This window comes from Papio anubis, chromosome 3, assembly GCF_008728515.1.
Source record: "Papio anubis isolate 15944 chromosome 3, Panubis1.0, whole genome shotgun sequence".
Classification (NCBI taxonomy): Eukaryota; Metazoa; Chordata; class Mammalia; order Primates; family Cercopithecidae; genus Papio; species Papio anubis.
The window spans coordinates 160,377,474-160,402,970 of record NC_044978.1 but is presented as its reverse complement, the minus strand read 5'-3'; the positions used below and the strand labels follow the sequence as shown (position 1 = coordinate 160,402,970).

General features: G+C 39.0%; 1 protein-coding gene across 6 annotated transcripts in view; it reads left to right on the top strand.

The window, feature by feature from the left end:
* RBPJ (recombination signal binding protein for immunoglobulin kappa J region) overlaps positions 1-25,497 on the top strand; it is a 268,573-nt gene that overhangs the window by 185,954 nt on the left and 57,122 nt on the right. For 2 of the 6 annotated variants that reach the window (XM_017958624.3, XM_003898558.4), the window contains exon 2: positions 10,196-10,378. The exons of 3 other annotated variants lie outside the window; for them this stretch is intronic. In XM_017958624.3, the coding sequence (XP_017814113.1) occupies positions 10,362-10,378 (17 nt within the window). In that variant the 5' untranslated portion in view covers positions 10,196-10,361. Of the gene's footprint in view, positions 1-8,694; positions 10,379-25,497 lie in introns of those variants that run through there. One more of the 6 variants, XM_031664684.1, reaches the window with a different exon arrangement.

Below are 25,497 nucleotides of genomic sequence, written 5' to 3'. Positions count from 1 at the left end.
CAGGCTCAACTCACGGCAACCTCTGCCTTGCAGGCTCAAGCAGGTCTCCCACCTCAGCCTCCCGAGTAGATGGGACTACAAGTGTGTGCCACCACACCTGGCTAATTTTTGTATTTTTTGTAGAGAGACGGTCTCACCATGTTGCGCAGGGTGGTCTTGAACTAGTGAACTCAAGTCTTCTGCCTACCTTGGCCTCCCAAAGTGTTGGGATTACAGGCCTGAGCCACCGTCCCTGGCCTTGAGAATGCTTTTTATGTTACGAACAATACAGGAAGACATAGTATCTATCAAAATAGCTGCTATATATTACTTGTTTTCTCTACAACTATGTATACCTTCCTGTATGAGCTTTCTGTTTTGATAGTACGTTTATGTATTTGGAAATATGTGCCTGCCAAATAGGCCCCACTGCTAGTTTTATACAGGTTATGCAGTAGGGTCACTTTCCATGGCTATTAACTTCTAGGTGTTCTATTAAGAAACAATGTGTGCTAAGAGCTGCTTTGGGTCGGGGGGAGGTGTGTGGTTATGGTGGGGAGTTCTCTTTCATACTTTCTTTGGAATCACAGTGAATTGACATTGTGATCTTTGTGTATTTAAATTGTTTTCAATTCAGAGTAGCATTAACGTGTACTCCTGCATCCTTGTCCTAATGGTAGCAGTTTTAGCATTATTTTCTCTATATAATGGGAGTTTACCTTACTGTCTTTGTCTATTTGGGCTGCTATAACAGAATACCATAAACTAGGTAGCTTATGAACAATAGAATTTATTTCTCACAGTCCAAGACTAAGGTGCCGAAGGTTCAGTGTCTGGTGAAGGTCCCTCCTGTGGTTCATAGATGGTGTCTTCTAGCTGTATCTACACATGGTGGAATAGAGGGTGAAGGATCTCTCTCAAGCCTCTTTTCTAAGGACACTAATCCCATTCATGAGAGCTATGCCCTTATAACCTAATCACCTCCCAAAGGTCTTTCCTCCTGATGTTGTGACGTTAGGGCTTAGGATTTCAACATACCTCTTTCAGGGGCACACAAACATTCAGACCATAGCACTCACCTCATTAAAAAACTCAAACAAGGCTGGGCGTGGTGGCTCACACCTATAATCCCAGCACTTTGGGAGGCTGAGGTGGGTGGATCACCTGAGGTCAGCAGCTTGAGACCAAGGAAGGAGACTTGAACCTGGGAGGAGGAGGTTGCAGTGAGCCCAGATCGCGCCATTGCACTTTAGCCTGGGCCACAGAGTGAGACTCTGTCTCAAACAACAACAGCAGCAGCAGCAGCAGCAACAACAAAAACCTCGAACAAAACCAAACAAAAACTATCTGGGGCATTCTGGTAGGACCATGGGTACTGAAGGTTCATAGGGCTTGTTTTGTCTAATGCTTATAGTGCCATGTAAGTTCTGGGAGGACATTGCTTCTTAGAGACTATTTTCATTAAAATTAAAATCTAATCCAGTATGTAGCCTTAATCATTAATCCATTGTTTTAGTAAGGTTTGTTTTTGTTTTCCAGCTTCTTATGTACTAGTAGCTTTGTTAAATAGTGGAAAGTGTAGCAATTCCTAAAAAACCCGATGGAAAGGAAAGTATAGCAAAACCTGGTGGAAAGTGTAGCAATTCCTGAAGCTACTACATCAGCTACTATTTGCAACAAAGAAAGGCACTTGTATATTTTCAGTCTTTTTTCTTAAAATATTCATCTGTTGTTCAGGTTTTTTCCTTTAATCATGAAAAGTTTATTTCCAGTTGCTTCAAAACATTAATATGCTAGGAAAAAATTGTCTGTGAAGTAACAAGATTTTCATTTATGTCATCCTCATTCCCCTATTACTAGCTGCCTATGCAGTAGATCACAGCAAGGAAACATACATTATATCAGAACAAACTTTTTATTTTGATTTGATTTGTTAAATGCATGCAGTGGCAAGTATTTGTTTTTGGAATCAGAGAGACCAGGCTTTAAATTCTGGTTCTGCCACTTAAATGTCTCTTCCTGCAAGTTACTTGACTTCCTTAACCTCAGTTTCTGTGTCTATAAAATGGAATTATTATGCCTATCTCATAGGTTTGGTAGTAAATAAGTTAGATAATACATTAAAAATATTAGAAACCTTTGTATATTTCAAATATACTAATAAATCTTATTTGCAATTGTTCTTGTAATTCACAGTATTCTTTTTTTTTTTTTTTTTTGAGACGGAGTCTTGCTCTGTTGTGCCCAGGCTAGTGTGTAGTGGTGCGATCTTGGCACACTGCAACCTCTGCCTCCTGGGTTCAAGCGATTCTCCTGCCTCAGCCTCCCGAGTAGCTGGGATTACAGGCACCCACCACCACGCCTGGCTAATTTCTTGTATTTTTAGTAGAGACGGGGTTTCACCATGTTGGTCAGTGTGGTCTCGAACTCCTGGACCTGAGGTGATCTGCCTGCCTTGGCCTCCCAAAGTGCTGGGATTATAGGTGTGAGCTACTGCGCCCTGCCACAGCACAGTATTCTTTAGATCATGATATAATATATATGGCCACCAGGGACTGTTTTCAGCAAGCTTAATGTTTTCACGTTATTTTTATATCCCTATTTTATTTAAATACAAAATATTTACTAGAAGGCAGGATTTTTGTTTTACCATGAAATATAGATCACAAGGAAAACATGCAAAATGTGGTAAATTAGAAATTTGTATTTTTATTTATTGGCAAAAAAAATTTTTTTTTTTTTGAGACAGAGTCTTGCTCTGTCACCCAGGCAGTGCAGTGGTGCGATCTCAGCTTATTGCCACCTCCACTTCCTGAGTTCAAGCGATTCTCCTGCTTCATCCTCCCAAGTAGCTGGGGACTACAGGTTCATGTCACCATGCCCAGCTAATTTTTATATTTTTAATAGAGACGGGGTTTCTCTATGTTGGTCAGGCTGGTGACAAACTCCTGACCTCAAATGATCGGGTTGCCTTGGCCTCCCAAAGTGCTTCAATTACAGGCCTGAGCCACCGTGCCTGGCCGGCAAAGAGATTTTACATGGGAAACTGATCAAATAATTACAATATACAGAAACTGTAATTGTATTTAGATTCTTGTGATGTAAGGGGGATACAGGCTTTTTTCCTTTGGGTACAAATAGAGATGGACTGTTTTCTATTTAGATGCCATTAAAAATTTTTATACTTTTCTACTTTGCCTGTGACATGTAGTGGTTATATAAAAGATAGGTGAAGACAGCCTGGCCCTTGATAGTTTGTGCCTCCTTGGGGACTCCAGGTACACTTACATAAACTATAAGGAGGAACACCATAGCTCACATAACAGGCATTTCCCAAGGAGTGTTGAGGTACACAAGAAGAGGGAATGGTTAATTCAGACTAGGGATTCCAGTGAAAGCTTCAGGAAGGGATTTCTTCTTCTACTTCTCAGTTTTAAACTTTTTAACTAAGTTAGAGGAAGATGAATTCTAGAAATTTGGGGGCAAGAGATTTTGTTAAGGAATACCTGAGTATTCTATTGATAAGAATATCAATAGAAAGGTAAGCCTGAGTGGAGTCCCAGTAAGAATGTGGCTATTTTCTCACCTCTACTAGAGCTGGACCTGCAGAGTGTGTCACTGGCAGCTGTGAGTACTTTTAGCTAGGGAGCTTGTGGCCAAGGTAAGTCTGCCAAGACAGGCTGCACATGCAGTTGGGCTCTGTGTAGCTAGTGCCATTCAGCTTAAGTTCTGTATCAGTAGCTAAGTAGAGTAGGAGCTAGATCAGGCTCCTAGATTGGGAGTGAGAAAGTAGGAGAGTGAATCTGTGTGGCTTCTTCCTGTCTGTTGCATTTGAAATGTTGCACAAATTCCATTTCCTTCCCCAGAGATAACCACTGTTACAAATTTGAATATATTCTCCCAAATTATTTGTGTACTTAAAAATACATAAAAGTATATAAATACAGTTTGGGTTTTCTTTATTTTTACTTTTAAAATTTATAATTCTTCTTTAGTTCTTTTCTTATCAGTGTATATTTAGGGTTGCCCCCCTCACAATTTTGTGTAGTATTCCATATCCATAATATAGTTGTAACAGTATATTTAGCAAGTTCCCATTTGGTGCCCAGCTAGATGTTTTTCTCTTTTAGAAACAACACTGTAGTGAGTATCTTTGTGTCTCGAATGTTTGAGTATTTTTGTAGGACAGATACTTAGAAGTGAAATGGCTAGTTACAAGGATATGTGCAGTTACACTTTTGATAAGATACTGCCAAATTGTTCTTACATTGCTGTTATCATATAGCAGTGTCTGAGAATCGACTAGATACAATTGGGAGTTGGAAGGAAGAGGATTCCACATAGAGAAGTGTGCATACAAGCATGGAGGTAGCAGAGCCTAGCGGGGATGGTGAGAAAGAGAGTAAAGAATCTGGTGTAGAGTGTGGGAAGCAGAAGGGCCTTGTGAAGGTGAGCCCAAAAGAGTAGGTTAGATGAGACAAAAAAGTATTTCTCTTCTTCTTTTTCTTTTTTTTTTTGAGACGGAGTCTCGCTCTATCGCCCAGGCTGGAGTGCAGTGGCCGGATCTCAGCTCACTGCAAGCTCCGCCTCCCGGGTATTTTTCAATGTTTTGCTTGGAACTTTAAATTTGAAGAAACAGTGGAGCCCTTTGTAAAGGTTTTAAAACAAGAGCTTTATTTCAAGAAAATAGCTAGTGATAATTGTGAAGGCTAGGCTTTTGAGGATAGGTGATTGACTATAGGATTGTTATAGTGATCCTGTGCTGTAAGGAAGAACTTAATGAAGGCCGAGGCATTAGAAATAAAAGAAAGGCATCAGATTCAAGTAGTGTTACAGAGTTAAAATCAGTTTGTAAGACTTGGCTTAGGATGGGAAGGAAAATGGTTGAATGTCGTGGCTATCTGGGAGGATGAGTAGTGCCACTTAACGAAGATAGAAATAGGAGAAATAGATGGGCTGGGCGCGATGGCTCACGCCTGTAATCCCAGCACTTTGGGAGGCCGAGGTGGGCGGATCACGAGGTCAGGAGATCCAGACCATCCTGGCTAGCATGGTGAAACCCTGTCTCTACTAAAAATACAAAAAAATTAGCCTGGCGTGGTGGCGGGTGCCTGTAGTCCTAGCTACTCGGGAGGCTGAGGCAGGAGAATGGCGTGAACCCGGGAGGTGGAGCTTGCAGAGATCCGAGGTCGTGCCACTGCACTCCAGCCTGGGCGACAGAGTGAGACTCCGTCTCAAAAAAATAAAAATAAAAAAGAAATAGGAGAAATACGTTCGATTTGTAAAATAACAAGGGAAATATTTAGAAAATTTATCAAAATATAAGGAAGAGAGTAAGTTACTATCCATTATTTATGTATCTCATCAGGTGTGTTCAGTTTATTTATTGTGGCAAAATATAGATAAATAAAATTTACCATTTAAACAGTTTTAAACTGTACAGTTTAGTGGTAGTAAGTACATTCTCGGTGCTGTGCAACCATCACTACCATCCATCTTGAAAGCTGTTTTCATCTGCCCAAACTGAAGCTCCAAACCCATTAAATAATAACTCCCCATTGCCCCCCAGGTCCCTGGTAATCACCATTCTTTTTGTCTCTATGAGTTTGACTACTCTAGGTACTTCATGTAAGTGGAATCATGTAGTATTTGTCTTTTTGCGACTGGCTTACTTCACTTACCATAATATCTTAAAGGTTCATCCATGTAGCATTGGCAGAATTTTGTTTCTTTTTAAAGCAGAATAGTATTCCACTGTATGCATATACCACATTTTAAAATCCACTCATTGGTAGGTAGATACTTGGGTTACTTATGCTCAGATGTTTTTTGTATGTTTTTGAGGGGGTATTCTGTGTGTGTGTGTGTATATATATATATATATAAATGATCAGAGAGTGAATTGCTTAGTTATTAAAGAATGAATATAATAAAACTGAGTTTGATAAAACTCTACAAACCACTGCACTCTTATATAGATCCATTGTTACAAAATAGTGTTGTTTTCCAAAATGACGATTACAGAAGACCATACATTGTACTGTGCAAATACATCATGACCACTGGAAAAATAGTATAAAATATGTATCCTACTAGTACTAAGTACCATAATGGTCAAAGGTTTAGTATAAAGTTAATAGAAGACCTGGGATTCTTAATATATGATGATTGGCTTATCATAAGGAAGGGTAATAGGTACAAAATTACATACACTTTGAAGTGTCCAAAACAATGAAGGTGTAGTATATGTGCTAGTCTTTGAGTTTCCACACAGGTGACTTTACTAACATTTCTTTCTGTATTTTAAAAACAGTCCACTCAGTCCAGGTGCAGTGCCTCATGCCTGTAAGCCCAGCACTTTGGGAGGCCAAGGCAGGAGGATCACTTGAAGCCAGGAGTTTGAGACCAGCTTGGCAGCATAGTGAGACCCCATCTCTGCAAAAAAAAAAAAAAAAAAAAAAAAAAGAAAAGAAAAAGAAAGTTAGCGGGGTATGTGGTGCATGCCTATATAGTTCCAGCTACTCAGGAGGCTGGGGCATGAGAATTACTTGAGCCCAGGAGGTTGAGGCTGCAGTGAGCCATAATTGTGCCACTGCACTACAGCCTGGGTAACAAAGTAAGATCCCGTCTCTTAAAAAAAAAAAAAAAAAAAGTCCATTCATTTATTCAGGTTTGAGGCAATGGATTCACTACTGCTCCCCACTTTCCCAGTTCATTGTGTCATCACTATGTTCCAGATACTGTTCTAAGTGCCTTACATGTATTAAGTCTTTTCCCCCCTCCATTATTTTTACCCCAATTTTTCAAAAGGAGAAAGTAAGTCATCTAGAGGTTAAGTAACTTGCCTGAAGTCTTATAGCTAGTGAGTAGTAGATCTAGGAATCAGACCCAGACAATCTTCTCTTAAGCTTTGCTGCCACTCTTAATACCTTTGTCAAGGTGCTGTCATAAGTGCTGGAGGTACAGAAATGTACACACCTGAAATTTTTTCTTTCTTCTTTTTCTTTTCTTGTTTTTTTTTTTTTTGAGACAGAGTCTTGCTCTGTCACCCAGGCTGGAGTGCAGTGGCACAATCTCGGATCTCTGCAAGCTCTGCCTCCCAGGTTCACGCCATTCTCCTGCCTCAGCCTCCCGAGTAGCTGGGACTACAGGTGCCTGCCACCATGCCAGGCTAATTTTTTGTATTTTTAGTAGAGATGGGGTTCCACCGTGTTAGCCAGGATGGTCTCGATCTCTTGACCTCATGATCTGCCTGCCTCGGCCTCCCAAAGTACTGGGATTACAGGTGTGAGCCACAGTGCCGGGCAAAATTTTTCTTGATCTCATGGAATGTACACATTTATATTTATTAAACGTATTTTAAAATTTCTGTTCTGATTAAAATGTATAAATAGACATACAAAAATATGTAATGTAGGAAAATACTATATATAGTTAGGTAATCATATGTAATTAACATATTACCATGTTATTTCAGTATTATTTAACAAACGTTTCCATTGTATGGATGTGTCATAATTGAACCATTCCCCTGTGTTGGAAAGAAATACCCAAGCCTTTCCTAATAATCATATTGCAATGACCGTTATAACACCTTCATCATTGTCGTTTCAGATTACTGTATGAGGCTGTTTATGAAAACATTAGTTATTGGCATCTGTTTCTAACTACTTTCCTGAAGTTTATGCTTTAGCAGTAGTTTGCTAGTAGTTATTTGATCTCATAATTTCATAAACATTGTGTGTTGTAAATTCAGTAGTCAAAACCAAAACAATGAGAATTTAGTCATCAAAAAAGTGGGCCTTATTTATATTAATTTAATTTTTCCGCTTTCAGAGTCTTTGCTCTCCTTGATACTGGCATCACAATGTATTTTTAGTGTATTAATACATACAAAGTTTTGAATTATAAATGTGAATTTTGATGTAAATACAATTCTCAAAATATTAATATATTCCACCAAATAAGTTAATTTTAAAATGGAAAATTGGATATACCAAAAATCATTTTAGATTCTTATTATCATTTAGCAGTGAATGTGTGTTTTTTTGCTATTCTGCCTGGAAGTGCCATTCCTAAATATTTTCTTCCATTCATTCGGCAAATATTTGTGTGCCTACTGTATTTGATGGCATATCAGGTATACCTGCCATCATGAACTTTCTATATTTAGCTTATCAATCATATATTCAAAGTAGAGTTTGTAACATTTTCACATATTTAGTAGTTTCTAGTGCCTACTGTGTTGCAGGCTTTGGTGGTTAAGTGATGATAGGTTTACAGAGATGAAAGACAAAAGTTACACCCTTTGGACCTCACAGCATAGTAAAGGAAGGAGACTATAATAATTAGCACGGAAGTAGAATGTTTTCTAGACAGTTTCATAGGTGTTTTTTTTTTCTTTTTTTTTTTTTGAGACACAATCTCACTGTGTCACCCAGGCTGGAGTGCAGTTGTGTGATCTTGGCTCACTGCAACCTCCGCTTCCCCGGTCCTGCCTCAGCCTCTTGAGTAGCTGGGACTACCAGTGTGCGCCACCATGACCAGCTAATTTTGTGTGTGTATGTGTGTGTATTTTTAGTAGAGATGGGGTTTCACCATGTTGGCCAGGCTGGTCTCAAACTCCCGATCTCAGGTGATCCATCCACCTTGGCCTCCCAGAGTGCTGGGATTATAGGCGTGAGCCACCGCTCCCAGCCTCATAGAGTTTTAAATATACATTACTGAAGATAAAAATAGAGTGCAACTAAAGATAAAATAAAGATTTGTAGTTCTGTATAGGATTCATTTGTCTGGAGGAGCAGAGTGGAGGAAACAATGTGATATCCTTTCAGGAGTGTGTGTGTGTGTGTGTGTAACATTCAGAGCCATTAAGTTGTTTTAAGTAGGAACCGGAAGGGGCCAGAGGGATGGACTAATGTATAAAATAATCAGTTTGAAAAGATGGTTGTGGCTGCAGGCAGAGATTTCATTGGATCGGGTCCCTTGTTTCTGTTCTTCATTAGTTTCTTCGCACCTACTGTGGTAGAGTTCTTTCCTATACGTAATTCTGTCACCATTATCAGCTTTCTGAAGAGTGACCTACATTTTGTAGTCTGCATTCCCCACAATCTACAGTAAATCTAAATCTTAAAAATATGCAATTTTTTCTGACAGTGGATTGAAAGATTTTCATCAGTTACATCTGCTCTTTCAACCAGGAAATAGTTTCATTTTCTCCTTAGCGCATACTTTTTAGCCCTAGCTGGGAAACTTTCATCTTCCATTCTTTACACAAGCTGTTCCACATTCCTAGAGTATAACAGAACCTTTCTCATCTACTTCTCTCCTAGGAAGCTCTTTATGGCTAGCCTGTATTAAAATTTTGCCTTATCAGTCATCCTAAAGTAATTTAAATTGCTTTATGACAGTAAATGAATGTATTTATTGATCAGTTATCAGTTAGTTTTACTTTGTGTAGCTTGAGTGTTCTTTCTTGTAGCTACATGATGCCACACTTGTGGTAAAAGCAGTGTGAATTCTTAGTAGATTTAAAATGTGATACATATACTTCTTACTATACCATTTCTAAAAATGAAATATTTTTTATGTTTTTATGTAAGAAAGGTGGGATGGGGTGAGGAGGAAAGGAACAGATACCTGCCAAGTCAATCACAGAATGGGAGTAAAACTTGATGGTTAGCTGTCTGTCTGTTCATTTTTATGAATGCTATTATAGAAGTAAGCTTTAGAAACTGGAGCTGTTTTCAGTTTAATGACATCCATAGAATTAACCTGATTCATTAATATCAGCATCAGGAGGAGCATTGTTTGAAGAATCCCCTACCTGGTCTATTAATCAGTTTCCTTTTAGACAGGTTGTATAGGTGATTTCTGGCTCTCATTCACAGAATAGAATAGTGGTCGTTGAGAAGTGGACCTAGCATGTAGCAAGTCTTCAGACCAGTGTTTTAAGTAATTTTTATTCCTTGAGAAGAAAATTGAAGAAACAGTTGGGGCAAAGAGATTTGTGGGGTTTTACTAGAAAGATCTCGATAAAGCAAGGACTGTCACTCCACCCCTCATTCATATGAGGGTTCACATTAAAAATGACAGTGTTACACAGTGGTAGCAGCAGCTTTTTTGTTTTTCTTAGTCATGGCAGCAGTTAACACAGTGCACTTAGTGGTTTAACATACCAACACTTAAGGCCTTGTTTTTTGTTTTTGTTTTTAAGTCATTGAAATTATGAGACTATCATTCAAATGGAAGCATTATAGTTCTTCGGAACCATTATGATCTCAAAACGAAAGGAGAATGATACAGATACACTGGCTGAGGTGTTTTGAGGTGCATCGAAGTGTTCCGAGCTGTGACTTACCTTAACATGTTCTTGAAGTACCATGGCGTGGATTAAAAGGTATGCTTTAGAAATCTCCCAGTGACCCCAAGGTCATGGATAGAATGAACACTCATGATTCTGTATTTAGTTATTGCATATTTAAGATATTCTGTATTTAGTTACTGCATATTTAAGATATATAACTTTTGATTATAGATGTGGTTATGGATTTATGGTAGTATTTTTTGTGACAAAAACCCATGGATTTTCTTTTTCCTTTATGATATATGGTTATAGAAGATACTGTGGTAAATATTTTCCCTAAGTTTTTATAGTAATGGGCTGTAATTTCATTCAACAAATAGTTTAGGGATTATTCATGTATTACTCTGTAATTATCTTTTACATCATAGACTAGTTCTCTACAGAACTGTCATTTTATGGTAGCCTGAATAGGAAATAGTTGGATGAAGTCTTCAGTTTGGGTACTAATTTGACCAAACAAAACAATTTTTATTTGGGCCATTTAGTACAGTTTTTTTCTTTTACAAAGAATTTTCACTTAAAGGAAAATGAGTTATTTATTTATTTATAATTTTTATTTGTTTTTGAGATGGAGTCTTGTTCTGTTGTCTAAGCTGGAGTGCAGTGGTGCAATTTCAGATCACCGCAACCTCCGCCTCCCGGGTTCAACCAATTCTTCTGCCTCAGCTTCCTGAGTAGCTGGAACTACAGGAACGCACCACCATACCTGGCTAATTTTTGTATTTTTAGTAGAGACGGGGTTTCACCATATTGGCCAGGCTGGTCTCGAACTCCTGACCTCGTGATCCACCTGCTTCGGCTTCCGAAAGTGCTGGGATTACAGGCGTGAGCCACCACACCGAGCCTATTATTTATTTATTTTTTTGTTGAGACAGAGTCTTGCTCTGTTGTCCAGGCTAGAGTGCAGTGGCACGATCTCAGCTCATTGCAACCTCTGCCTCCTGGGTTCAAGCAATTCTCCTGTCTCAGTCTACCGAGTAGCTGGGACTGTAGGCGCCTGCCACCATGCCCGGCTCATTTTTGTATTTTTAGTAGAGATGGGGTTTCACCATATTTGTCAGGCTGGTCTTGATCTTCTGACCTCAGGTGATCTGCCTGCCTCAGCCTCCCAAAGTGCTGGGATTACAGGTGTGAGCCACCACGCCTGGCCAAAAATGAGTAATTTTAAAAATTAATATTGTGATTATTGTTTATTTAACAATGTATGTATGCAGTTATTCATTTGTTTGTGGTATATAGTTTTGCTGTTACTTGTGGTTACTAGTATAGTAATTCTAGTCTTTATAATACCCATTTAACCATCAAAAACCTTTAAAGTTTTTATTTTTGTAAAATTTTGAGTGACGTAATAAGTTTGTTAATTATATGAAATCTTGGAAACCTGATTTTTGTACTCTGTGTTTGGTATTAAATGCTCTTTTTAAAGAGTGATAGAAGTGAATGGAGAATGCTGAATTCATTAATATTACATCAGATTCAGAACTCTCTTTTAGGTAATAGAAGAAACAATATTGGGAAGACAAGTTTAAATCAATCATGGATAGATAAGTGTAATAGAAATAGAAATAGAAGTGGACTATAAATACTGGTATAGTCCATGATTTTTGTCAGTTAGTCTACCTTAATGTTAAAATCCTATTGGTATGTTAGCAGTTATATTCTTAATGGAATTTACTTGTTAAAGTAAGATGAAACTGCTTTATATTAAACTCTAGTCCATAATGACAGTGATCTAATCAAGTTCCAAGATAGAATAATCTGCTTATTAGCCAAGGCAATCAATCAGTTCAATCAGGAATTTTATGTCTGTTGGGACAGAATAGTATCCACCCTCCAAAAAGACATTCTTGGACATAATGGTTTCAGGATAGTGTTCAATGTGTTGTTTACAAAATTGTTTCTTGATAATACTTGCTATCTCAACTTTAACATTTCTTTTTGGGGTAGCACTTGAGAATCCATTTGTTTTGTTTTAACTCCACAGAGGTTTATGATGTACAGCTAGAGTTGGGAAGTCCTGTTCTCTTTGGAAGACCTTTTTTTTTTGTTCTTTCTGAAATGGAGTCTTGCTCTGTTGCCCAGGCGGGAGTGCAGTGGTGTGATCTCGGCTCACTGCAACCTCCACCTCCCGGTTCAAGCAATTCTCCTGCCTCAGCCTCCCCAGTAGCTGGGAATACAGGCGCGAGCCACCATGCCCAGCTAATTTTTTGTATTTTTAGTAGAGACAGGGTTTCAGTATGTTGACCAGGCTGGTCTCGAACTCCTGACCTCATGATCTGCCCATCTTGGCCTCCCAAAGTGCTGGGATTATAGGTGTGAGCCACCGTGCCCAGCCTGGAAGTCTTTATAGCTTTGTAGTTAAAAGCTTACTTAGACCCTGGGGTCACCTCACCTGCATTTCAAACCTAACCCTTCCCTTGTTATTGTGACAGGTTCTAAGAGTGACTTGAAAAAACCCATACATTTCTATATTTTTAAAAAAGCATATTGTTATGTAATTGTATAGTATGAATTATATATAGATAATTGTACATATACACACAGTGCAGGTTTGGGCATGTAGGAAGCCAGTGTCAGATTAAGTGTTGATTATTAAATGAAGTACACTGGTATAGTCCATGATTTTTGTCAGTTTGTCTACCTTAATGTTAAAATCCTTTTGGTATGTTAGCAGTTATATTCTTAATGGAATTTACTTGTTAAAGTAAAATGAAACTGCTTTATATTAAACTGTAGTCCATAATGACAGTGATCTAATCAAGTTCCAAGGTAGAATAGATGAGAATTTTTTTTTTTTGTAGAGGGTGCACTATTACATTTTTCTTATCCTGACTGAGTCTTGTACTCTTCTGTGCTATTCCTAGAGTAAAATAAGCCATCACTATTTGACTGATGTTTTCAATTCTTTGGGCTTTTTCTCATCAGTGAAAGAAGGTGGCCACTGGAATTTGCTACTTTATCCATGATCATCTTATCCTGCTGGGTTGATTTCTGTGTTTTCTAAAGCTGTGTTTTTCAAATTGCAGGCTTCAGCACATTCATGAGTGGGTAAAGAAAAATTCAGTGGGTTATGACCAGCATTAGAACATGTATTAGAATAGAAAATAAAATATCAGTGCATTGAATATAGAAAAGAATGTATTTCTTAAAACTTCTGTTTTAGTTGTATCAAAAGATTGAAATAAAATATATACACATTTATGTGGATATTGTTTAGTTCCACTAAGTGTATGTTTCCCTTAGTCATAGATGTCCCTTAAAAGTGGTATTAGTTTTATATTATTTTGTGCCTTCTGAGAAGAAGTGATCAGCATAAGTTTCAGTGTGCTTTCTAATGGTATGCCAGTCCTCTACGTTACTTTCAAGGGTCCTCCTACCATCTTTTATTTTTATTTTTTGAAGTAAAGGTTATTAGAGAATAAGGAATAGAAAGAGAGTAGGAGAACACAGCAGCAGTGGCTTTTGAGTGACATTAACCAAGGCTGTTTTATTAAGTAGAGTGATGTAGTATCTTGCCCCTTGGCATGCATTGTGATGGTTATCAACTCATAGATTAGTGGTTTTCAAACTGCCAGTGGTAGCACACTCTGGAATCAATTTAGTAAGCTGCTGCCTCCCATGAATCCCCTACCCCCCAAATGAAACAGAAAAGAACAAAATAGAAAATGTTATGAATGTATCACACAATATATACCTTTCTAAAACTTTGTATCAGTGGCATGTATATGTATGGGATTGCAGAGACCTAATTTCTAGTGATCATCAACTGGAAAACTGTGAAACTCAGTCTGATAAATTCCTATCGCCAAGCTGACCTCAGCCACAAAAGCCTCAGATATCTAAGACAAATATTACCAGATCAGTCTTTTTTTTTTTAAAATCTCTGATGGTAGAGAACAGTTAGTTTGCTGTAAAACTTTGGTTTTGTTTTTTTGTTGCTGTATCGTTTTGTGATGTGTGTGTGTGTTTGCCCTGGTAAATATATATATATTTATTGATTTTTATTTATTTTTTTGAGATGGAGTCTTGCTCTGTCGCCCAGGCTGGAGTATAGTGGTGTGATCTCGGCTCACTGCAACCTCTGCCTCCTGGGTTCAAGTGATTCTCCTGCCTCAGCCTGCCGAGTAGCTGGGACTACAGGCACATGCCACCATGCCTGGCTAATTTTTTGCATTTTTAGTAGAGACGGGGTTTCATCATGTTAGCCAGGATGGTCTCGATCTCCTGAACTTGTGATCCACCTGCCTCGGCCTCCCAAAGTGCTGGGATTACAGAATTGAGCCACTGCACCCGGCCTGCCTTGGTAAATATTTAAAGGTTCATATATAAGAAATATACAGTACATCCTGGTTGTGGAAGGATTTACCCTTGCTTTGCATTGATGGAAGAGATTCATGCAGTTAAAAAAAAAAAAAAAAAACAAATAGACTGGGCGCCGTGGCTCACGCTTGTAATCCCAACACTTTGAGAGGCTGAGGCAGGTGGATCACAAGGTCTTGAGTTTGAGACTAGCCTGGCCAAGATGGTGAAACCCCATCTCTACTAAAAATACAAAAATTAGCCAGGCATGACTGCGGGCGCCTCTAGTCCCAGCTACTTGGGAGGCTGAGGCAGGAGAATCTCCTAACCCAGGAGGTGGAGGTTGCAGTGAGCTGAGTTGGCGCCATTGCACTCCAGCCTGGGTGACAGTGTGAGACTCTGTTTCAAAAAAATGAATAAATAAGTAAAATAAAAAGAAAATACAAATAAAATGATGATGCATACTAAAACCTGTCAGTTCAGGCTGAGCAGCGTGGTGGCTCACACCTGTAATCCCAGCACTTTGGGAGGCCGAGGTGGGCGGATCACCTGGGGTCAAGAGTTCAGGACTCTTGGCCAACGTGGCAAAATCCCATCTCTACTAGAAATCCAAAAATTAACCAGATGCGGTTAATCTCAGCTACTTGGGAGGCTGAGGCAGGAGAATTACTGGAATCCAGGACACAGAGGTTGCAGTGAGCCAAGATCATGGCACTACACTCCAGCCTGGGCAACAGAGTAAGACTGTTGTCTTAGAAAAATAAAAATTAAAAATAAAACCTTTCAGTTCACTTTTCATTTTTTATATGTTAGGACTTGTTTGTATAATAGGTGCTTCTTTAATTCAGAAGGCAAATATAAAATTTAAAGTTGCAAAAAATTAAGCATAAATCAAATACATTACAGATATTGAAGGCAGTTAAATGTTTAAATGTTAAACTTTCTGTTTTTGTGAAGATTTCGATAACATTTAAAATTTTATTTTTCTTGGATTAGTTCCTGTGCCTACTGCAGTGCCCTCATAACAGCAGATGTTTGCTTTATAGATTTATTGAGGATGATCACAGAGTTTTTGGTGAATATTTTAAAATAAATAAGGCTTCAAAGCAGGGTGATATCAGCATATGTATATTTTAAGATTGTCTAAAATATAGTTTCTTTCTTCTTAGAAAACAGTAAGAGGATGAAGACTTCTGGTAAATTGTTTCATAGTGGTGGAATTGTACATTAGTTTTCTACACTTGGGAGTTGAAAAATGGAAGAATTATTTGCCAAAAGAGGAGGACAAAAGATAATACGCATAATTCATCTTTTTCTGCAAGTTCTTAGAAATTGAGTCCAAGTACATAGTTCAGTTCTCTGAATTGGGCATGATATGCTTTTCAGAAATCATGTTTTGAAATTATAGAAGATAAATAACCTCTCCCAATCAGTGTGTTAACTACCCTGATGATGGTTGCTTGTCTTTGTACAGATGTGTGCAGGCATACATTTTCAGTGGTGGAGGCAGTAAATGAAAACATATGGATTCAGAGTATAGAAGAGTTGAATTTATTTTTTTCTATTGCTTTGTTTCACCAGATTCTCCCTATTCCACATTAACCCCTTGTCTTCTCCCAGATTATCCAACTCTTCCTAGTCTTTTCCATAGCATTGGTTTGGCTTTTTGGCGATATATGAGAGGATTGCTTTTTTCCCCCCTTAAGTTATGTTTAGTCACTTCAGTCTTACCGCTTTCCACCTCATGCTGCTTATCCTGTTGGAAGCACAAGGTTTTATGTTGTCTCTCTGTGGAATTTGTTTCTTCAAAGCTTTGTCTTTTTCCTTTGGTTGTCATCATGCATGTTAGCAGCTTGTATTCTTTTTCTTTGGTAAATTTCTCCTCCTAGAGTGTACTTTAGAAGGAAACTAAACTGCATTCTAGTTTAGTTGGCCCCAAACTGAGATCAGTAGCCAGAGATGGCACCCAGGGGTGATGAGGGGATTAAAAATGCCTGTAGAAGTGTTGTTGGCAGCAGCTAAGCAGCTAGATTAATGAAATGTGCATGAAATTTAACTTTAAATAAACTCCTTTATTGTTGAAGTTTCAGTGGAAAAACTAACTTGAGTGGGAAATTCTAGCCCTGGGGCAGGGATAGGCCAGAGATAAGTAACACAAATATGCTTATAAAATGGGGGTGACTGGGTGCAAGCAGAACACACTGAAAGCATTCATATTTGAAATAAACAGTCACTGTCTCTGTAGGGAGCCAATTTTCAATCCTTGGTCTACTTTCTAAATCTATTCTTTCCCCCACCCTCATTAACAGATTTTGCTTATTTTGTTGACTCCTGTATCTCCATCCCCTGGGACAGTGAATAGTCATAACAGGTATTCAGCAAATATTAGTCAAATGAATGAACTTTTGATAATACTAGGTTTTTAAGACATGCATCTATCCTGTCATGGCAGAACAGGTCATACTCTTATTTACCAACTTCTTAACTACAAACTGAGAGAATAACTAGATACATAAGAAGGTAATCTTATTTTGAAGTGATTTCAATTTCTAGAAATTTGTCATCACTGAACTCTTGTGAGTTGGGGATTGGTACATCTGAAGGCCAAGAAAATCTGAGTGTGTTATGCTAACATTGAATCAATATTGCACTTACAAGATTTCCCTTACCAAATGATTTACCCAGTCTTCACAACAGCTCTGCAGATTGCTAACAATTAACATTCCTATTTTACAGAGATGGAAGCTCTAGAATAACTATAAAAGTGTTGGGATTTTTTGTTTGTTTGTTTTTGTTAGAAAAACCTGGATTTTGAGGAAGCAAAATGTAGAAAGACTTTATGTAATAATTCACCAGATTTTTCTCACAGTGGTGGATATCCAAGTGTGAGATTATTTGATTGTGATCTGTGCTCGTATTCCACAGAAGAAAAGCTCTGTATTTCAACTAAAACATTTCCATATTTGGGACTGACCAGATTTGGTTTATTAGGAGGTGGACAGTTGCCCTTTTATGGCCACTAGATACTCCATTGCTCTCTTTTATTTCTCTTCAACTTGGTGGCTGTGACACTCCCTCAGTCTTTTCTTTCTCTCTTTTTTTTTCACTGATCTTTTGTACTCCAGTGTCCTCTTGCTTTCCTCCCTCTCTCTTACAACCTTCTAGCCCCTTTCTCTCTCTTCTCCCATTCCTCATTTACATGCAGCCTGAACAAACAAAAGAGTTTGCTGTACATTCTGCCTGTAAAAGAATAATACGCGAACGTTGCTTTGAGTCAGCGAACGGGGCAGGTCAAGTGAGAAGTGATCTGACCAGCAAGGATCCAGTCAGGAGGATGCTGTGAAATAGCATAAATCTTAGATCTTAGGAGATTGTTCAAAAAGGAGAGAGCTGATCCAGGATGAGTAGTAATTCTTTTTCAGAATAAAGACCTTGTCGAATATAATGACTGGACCAGTGGTTTTAATTTTGGAGAAATACTAGAACCAAACCAAAACATTGATAGATAGTAGGAAAAATTAACAGTTAGAATTACTCCCCTTTAACTGGATTTTTGTTCCAAAGTTCAAATTTTTACTTAGAATTAAAGTTTTCTTTTCAATCTGAAATTCTCCTTTATATCTTGAGCTGCTAACATTTTAAAAGCATAGGTAATCAATCTGTTAACTAATAACATTATGACTAATAATATTGTCATTATTATCTTAAACACAGTGGTATATTATTGTTACTACAGTAAAGAATTGCCTGGGTGTAACTGCTGGAGACCTGAACATGGTTTATCACATTTTCCAATCAATTAGTTTTAGACTCAAGAAAACTACATGAGGGAATTTGTAAGGTTTATTGAGAGACTCCCATTTAGATCTTGATACCACTTCTTTATAGAATCTGTCAAAAATGTGGATTATCACTTTTTTGAAGTGGCAACATGCTTCATGAAAGAACATCGCTTGTGGAGCAAGTAATAACAGTAACCTATAGTGTTGTATCTTTGTAGGGCATTCTCCATGTGAAAAATAGTTCTATCAATTTTAGCTACCTGAATTTGGTAAAATAGTTCCCTTTTCTCTCCATTGTAAAACTTTTTGAAAAGTTAGGGGCCGGGCACACTGGCTCACGCCTGTAATCCCAGCACTTTGGGAGGCTGAGGCTGGCGGATCACGAGGTCAGGAGATTGAGACCATCCTGGCTAACATGGTAAAACCCCGTCTCTACTAAAAATACAAATTAGCCGGGCGTGGTGGCAGGTGCCTGTAGTCCCAGGTACTCTGGAGGCTGAGGCAGGAGAATAGCGTGAACCTGGGAGGTGGAGCTTGCAGTGAGCTAAGATCGCGCCACTGCACTCCAGCCTGGGTGACAGAGAAAGACTATGTCTCAAAAAAAAAAAAAAAAAAAAATTGAAAAGTGAATGTCAACTTACAATTTTTTTCTCCATTGTGGAAATTAACTTAAACATTACAGATCAGTTTTTTAAAAATCATTTTTAACTGTGCTTTAATCATTGATAAATTGTAATTTTTCTAAATAATAATGTAGTTTAATAGATAAGATTCCATAATAATCTTTTTGTTTTGGTTGCATGTGTTTTAACAGATGACTTGCTGTTACAGTTTATTCATATAGTGAGCACTTACTGCGTACAGATTTGTATTTGAGAACTCAATATTGTACACACTTGAGTCATCTTGAATGTGAATAATACAAGCTTCTAACTTTGGCCATATTTCTCTAATGGGTGTGTATGCTATTAAGAAAAAATACTGGCCAGCATTAAAAGTGATAGCCTAAAATGTTTAGTGGGCATTTCCAGTTCGTTTGGAAACTAGTTGGCATTTTTAAATTTTTCTCAGCACTAATACAGTGGTATGACATTTTCTTCATTGCTAGGTTACTTAGTTATAATTCTTTTTTTTTTTTTTTTTTTTTTTTTTTGAGACGGAGTCTCGCTCTGTCGCCCAGGCTGGAGTGCAGTGGCGCGATCTCGGCTCACTGCAAGTTCCGCCTCCCGGGTTCCCGCCATTCTCCTGCCTCAGCCTCCCGAGTAGCTGGGACTACAGGCGCCCGCCACCTCGCCTGGCTCATTTTTTTGTATTTTTTTAGTAGAGACGGGGTTTCACCGTGTTAGCCAGGATGGTCTCGATTTCCTGACCTCGTGATCCACCCGTCTCGGCCTCCCAAAGTGCTGGGATTACAGGCTTGAGCCACCGCGCCCGGCCTAGTTATAATTCTTTAGGAGTCTGAATTTGACTGATCCCTACAGCTGTTACCACAGATTTCCCTGGTTTATTTCACTTTATGGTATTGCTTCATATTCTCAAATTGGAATATTACAGTATTTCATCCTTGGGATTCAATAGTTTTGGTTTGCTGAGAAATCAGTTACTGATTAAGAAGTGATTTCTTTGAAACATTAAATAATGATAGATGGCTTGTTTACTGGGAAAAGAGAATGAATGTTATCAGTGAATTGGGATAAGTCATTATTTTGGAAAGGCAAAGAATACAAGTAGTTTATGGAACAGAATATGGTTTCCTTATTTGTTTTGTATGTGGGGCTCATTATCTAAACTTCGTTGATCATTGTGGAGTCAGAAATGAGGGAAAGCCTCACTTGGCACCACATAATTTCTCCTTTTAGAGAATTAGAAGGCCAAGGCCCAGAGGCAGGTGACTCCGCCTGTAATCCCAGCACTTTGGGAGGCAGGACCCAGTAGGATCATGAGGTCAGGAGATCGAGACCATCACTTCTTTCCTGGTGAAACCTCGTCTCTACCTAAAAATACAAAACAGCTTGGGGGTGGTGAGCGCCTGTAGTCAACTACTCGGGAGCAGGCGGGAGAACAAAGCATGAATCCGGGAGGCCCAGGAGCTTGCAGTAGAAAGCTGAGATCCGACCCTGCACTCCAGCGCTCAGAGCGCTTGGTGGGCTTTCAAAATCTCAAAAAAAAAAAAAAAAAAAAGAAATAATGCTGACCTCTCAGGAGTTGGCCAGGGCTTAAATGAGAATACACATAAGGAGATGTATTCTGTCTATTGCTGTCTCGGTTTACTTTGCTATATGAAGCCAGTTGAGGAAGCTACAGGTATAAGTGGCAATGAGAGCCTCATCTAATCTTACGGATTTAGAGAATGGAGATAGAGAAGATAATTTGGAAATCCAGTTGATGGAATTTGTCAGTGAACTGCCTGTGGTGGAAGGCAAGATGAGGAAGGAGGTCAGTAGTACTAGTGCTGTAGACAGTAGAGATTCTGCATGACTTTAGGAAACATGCCTGTACAGAAGTTGGTGAGAGAAGGAATATTAAGAATTAAATAGCGGCTGGGCGCGGTGGCTCAAGCCTGTAATCCCAGCACTTTGGGAGGCCGAGACGGGCGGATCACGAGGTCAGGAGATCGAGACCATCCTGGCTAACAGGGTGAAACCCCGTCTCTATTAAGAAATACAAAAAACTAGCCGGGCGAGGTGGCGGGCGCCTGTAGTCCCAGCTACTCGGGAGGCTGAGGCCGGAGAATGGCGTGAACCCGGGAGGCGGAGCTTGCAGTGAGCTGAGATCCGGCCACTGCACTCCAGCCTGGGCGACAGAGCCAGACTCCGTCTCAAAAAAAGGTGTTGTGTTACAGAGAATTAAATAGCTACAGGGGAGCTCCTCTTTAAAGTAAAACTAATCTCCTGTTTCTTAATTAAGCGATTTGACGTAGGGACATTGACTAGACAGTAAACTAGTAAATTAACTCTGTAACACAACACCTTTGCAGCTTGTACAATTTAAGTTCATACATAGCAAAGTACCAAGTAAATACATAACATGAATGACTCAAAACTCTGAAAATCATGTCCACTTTCTAGGGGCCTTGTTCTTGTCTTCTGCATTGCCATCCCAACTCACTCTCTCAAGGCTTTCCTTCCTATACTAGTGTTGCCATAAGTTACTGATGATGCATACATTATTCAGTGCTTGGTGATCTGTCCAGTCTCAATTCCAAACCTTTCCTTTGCCTGTGCTGAATAGAGGCAAACATCGTCAGATGTTTGTAGAAGCATTAATCAGCCTGTAGTATTTCCCAAGGCAAAGCAGCTTGCAGTTAGATCTTGCACCATCGAGCCCTGTGCTTCTGTGCTGTTTATTTCCCTTTCAGAGCCTCATGGCCTCCCATGAGGCTTGAGTGAGCAGATACTAGCTGGTGGGCCTGCTCTTTTGGTCCTAGCAATGCAGGAAGGCAACATGACAGCTTAATGGCTCAGATACACTTTGGCAGAAAGCCATTCTTTAAGCTTTGAATTGTGGTTAAGACTGCTTCTTCAGAGTGGTTTTCATTTTTACCACAAATGTAGGTTTGATCATTATAATGTAAGTTACAATTGAAAAGAAGAAATATAAGTTACAATTCAAAAGAAGAAATGTATTGTTTCGTATTAATACTCAAGCAAGAAAGGCATTTCCTTTTTCATGTAGTGGTGTTACATAAAATGTTTTGGAAATCTCTTCTCCCCTATTCTGAACATAGGAATTTTGATTCCCATCATTTTATTTTAGTTTATTGTGTTATTTTAAACTCGTATGTAGAATATCTACAATGTCCTATCTTATATGTGTTTAAGAGTGGCAATTGCCATATTTAATTTTTTCCTTAGGGGCAGGCTTCTTTGAAATAGCTTAACCCATTATAAACCTGACTCATGGTCTTGTCTTTGTTCATTAGACCTTATTTCGAAGGGCTCCATAAAAGCTCTGGTCTATGTTATTGAAAAGGAAAGATGCACTGCTGAATTCAAGTACATGAAAATACCAAACTGTGTGTCAATGGCTTGGCTGCTAAGAAATTGGCCAAACATGGTTTGATGGAGGCTGGGCTCGTACTATGTCTGTGTAATTTCTACCAACAGAAAAAAGAACACAAAACCTCTTCGTTAAATGGAACTATATGTAGATACATGTTCTTTTTCAATTTAGAAAAAAAAACGTTCCTTGCAGAATTCTGATTGATAGTGTAAGCCATACATTCAGAAGACTGTCACAGTCCCTACTGCAATTGTAACATAGTGCTCTCGTGCAGGAAAAATGCAAGATAAATTGTTTCAGAATCAGATTTATGACATATATGTGCACACACAAGTGTCTTTGTGTGTATATATGTAGTCAAAGTGTGACACCCATAACAGATGTCTTTAGATTTCCTGAATGTTGTGTTTACAGCTTTATTTTACTTTTTTTTTTTTTTTTTGAGACGGAATCTTGCTCTGTCACCCAGGCTGGAGTGCAGTGGCACGATCTCGGCTCACTACAGCCTCTGCCTCCTGGGTTCAAGCGTTTCTCTTGCCTCAGCGTCCTGAGTAGCTGGGATTACAGGTGGCCGCCACTACATCCAGCTAATTTTTTGTATTTTTAGTAGAGATGGAGTTTCATCATGTTGGCCAGGCTGGTCTCGAACTCCTGACCTCAGGTGATCCACTCGCCTCAGTCTTCCAGAGTGTTAGGATTACGGGCGTGAGCCACTGCGCTCTGCCATGTTTACAGCTTTAGAAAACATTTTCTTACTTCTAGTAATCAAGGAAAAATTTACTCTGTACCCTTGTAAAATTTAGTCAGTAACTGAAGGATCGGGAAGGTAATGAGTTTCCTTTCAGATTTTTTGTTGCCCCCCTCACTCACACCAAATCAGTGCTATATCATAGAAGGTTTTAAGTCAGTTAATGCACTTTACATTTCTGTCATAAAAATTCATATTCTGTCACCCTTTTTTTTTTTTTTTCCTAGATGGAGTCTCACTGTGTCACCCAGGCTGGAGTGCAATGGCATGATCTCCGCTCACTGCAACCTCCGTCCCCCAGGGTTCAAGCAGTTCTCCTGCCTCAGCCTCTCGAGTAGCTGGGACTACAGGCATGCACCACCATGCCCAGTTAATTTTTGTATTTTTAGTAGAGACAGGGTTTCACCATGTTGGCCAGGATGGTGTCAATCTCTTGACCTCGTGATCCACCTGTCTCCCTGCCTCAGCCTCCCAAAGTGCTGGGATTACAGGCGTGAGCCAATACACCCAGCCCCTGTCACCCTTTCACATTGTAGTGTGCATAATTGAAATGCAATTAAATTCTGTCCTAATGCAGAGTACGTGGAAAATCATGAACGTTATAATCTAGTTAACATTTTTGAACAGAATTTACCAGTATATGAACTTGTGCAAGGTAGTTTCTAAGCTGGTTTCCTCATCTGTATGATGAGGATAATAATACCTACCTGGTAAGATTGATGTGGGGGCTGGGCATGGTGGCTCATGCATGTAATCCCAGCACTATGGGAGGCTGAGGCAGGGGGATCACTGGAGCTCAGGAGTTCGAGACCAGCCTGGGCAACGTGGTGAAACCCTGTTTCTACAAAAAAATACAAAAATTAAATGGGTATGGTGGCTCACACCTGTGGTCCCAGCTACTGGGGAGTAGGATCACTTCAGCCTGTGGAGGTTGCAGTGAGCCAAGATTACGTCACTGCACTCCTGCCCTGTCTAAAAAAAAAAAAAAAGAAGAAGAATGTGGGTATGATGTGAGATATGCATACAAAGTATGTAACATAGTGCCTGCCCTCCAGTAGCTGCTATTGTAATGTACTTCATATGGATAGGGACCGTGTTTCTTTTTTGCTGTTATCTGTTCCGAGTATCTAGTGTGGTACCTAACACCTAATGGGTGTTGAATAGTGAAAGGGAAAAGGAACCAGAATCTAGGAGAACAATTAATTATTACCATTCTTCTTCATTCCTCTTCATCTCAGTTTTAGGTGAAATAGGCAAAAGAATTTCACTACTTTAACAATTTGAAGTGAGGGTGAGAAATAAGAGAGAAATGAGAGAGAAAGTGCAAGGAAGAAAACTGTGTGACATCTTGTATGTACAAGCCAGTTTTCCATAATCACATTGTGGATTTTCCATGGAAGACGTTCAGTCCCCAGCAGTCTTTGTTGGGATGCACACAAAGCGCACATGAAGCCCATCATGTAGCAAGTCAGGGGAAAGGGATGCTGCGTGCTGTCTGGCTGCCCTTCCTAGGGAGGTGTGGATTCTAGAACAGACTTCACTATGTTTCTCTCTCCTTTTGTATCCGTACCTTGATGGTAATAGGAACAATTTATATTCATACATATACTCCTCAGGTTCCTTTTTATTTCCTTTTTATTGCTAGTTTTGACACCTACGTGTCTGTTTTTTCTGTTACTGGGCAGCTGGAGCCACCTGACCTGGCACTAACATAGGACCCCTCACAGCTGAGCTTAGTTATCCCTCTCTAAGCCATAGTTTAAGGACAAACTAAATATATTTTTTGTGGTAAAATATACATAATGTAAAATTAACCATTTTAGCCAATTTTAAGTCTGCAGTCCAGTGGCATTAAGTACATTGATGTTATTGTGAATGCACTTAACCATCACCAGCATCCATCTCCAGAACTTTTCATCCTCCCAAATTGAAACTCTGTACTCATTTAACAATAACTCTCCATTCTCCCTTCTCGCCCAGGTCCCTGGTAGCCACCAATTTTTCTGTCTCCATGAATTTGACTACTAGGTACCTCATATAAGTGGAATCATATAATAATTTGTCCTTTTGTGTTTGGCTTATTTCGCTTAGCATGTCTTCAAGGTTTATTCATGTTGTGTTGTAACATATATCAGAATTTCTTTCCTTTTCAGGCTGAATCATATCCCATCATATGTATGTATGTACCACATTTTTGTTATCCATTTGTTCATTGTCAGTGTACATTTGAGTTGTTTTCCACCTTTTGGCTATTGTGAATAATGGTACTGTGAATATTAGTGTACAACTGTCTTCTAATTCCAGCTTTCATTTTTTTCTGA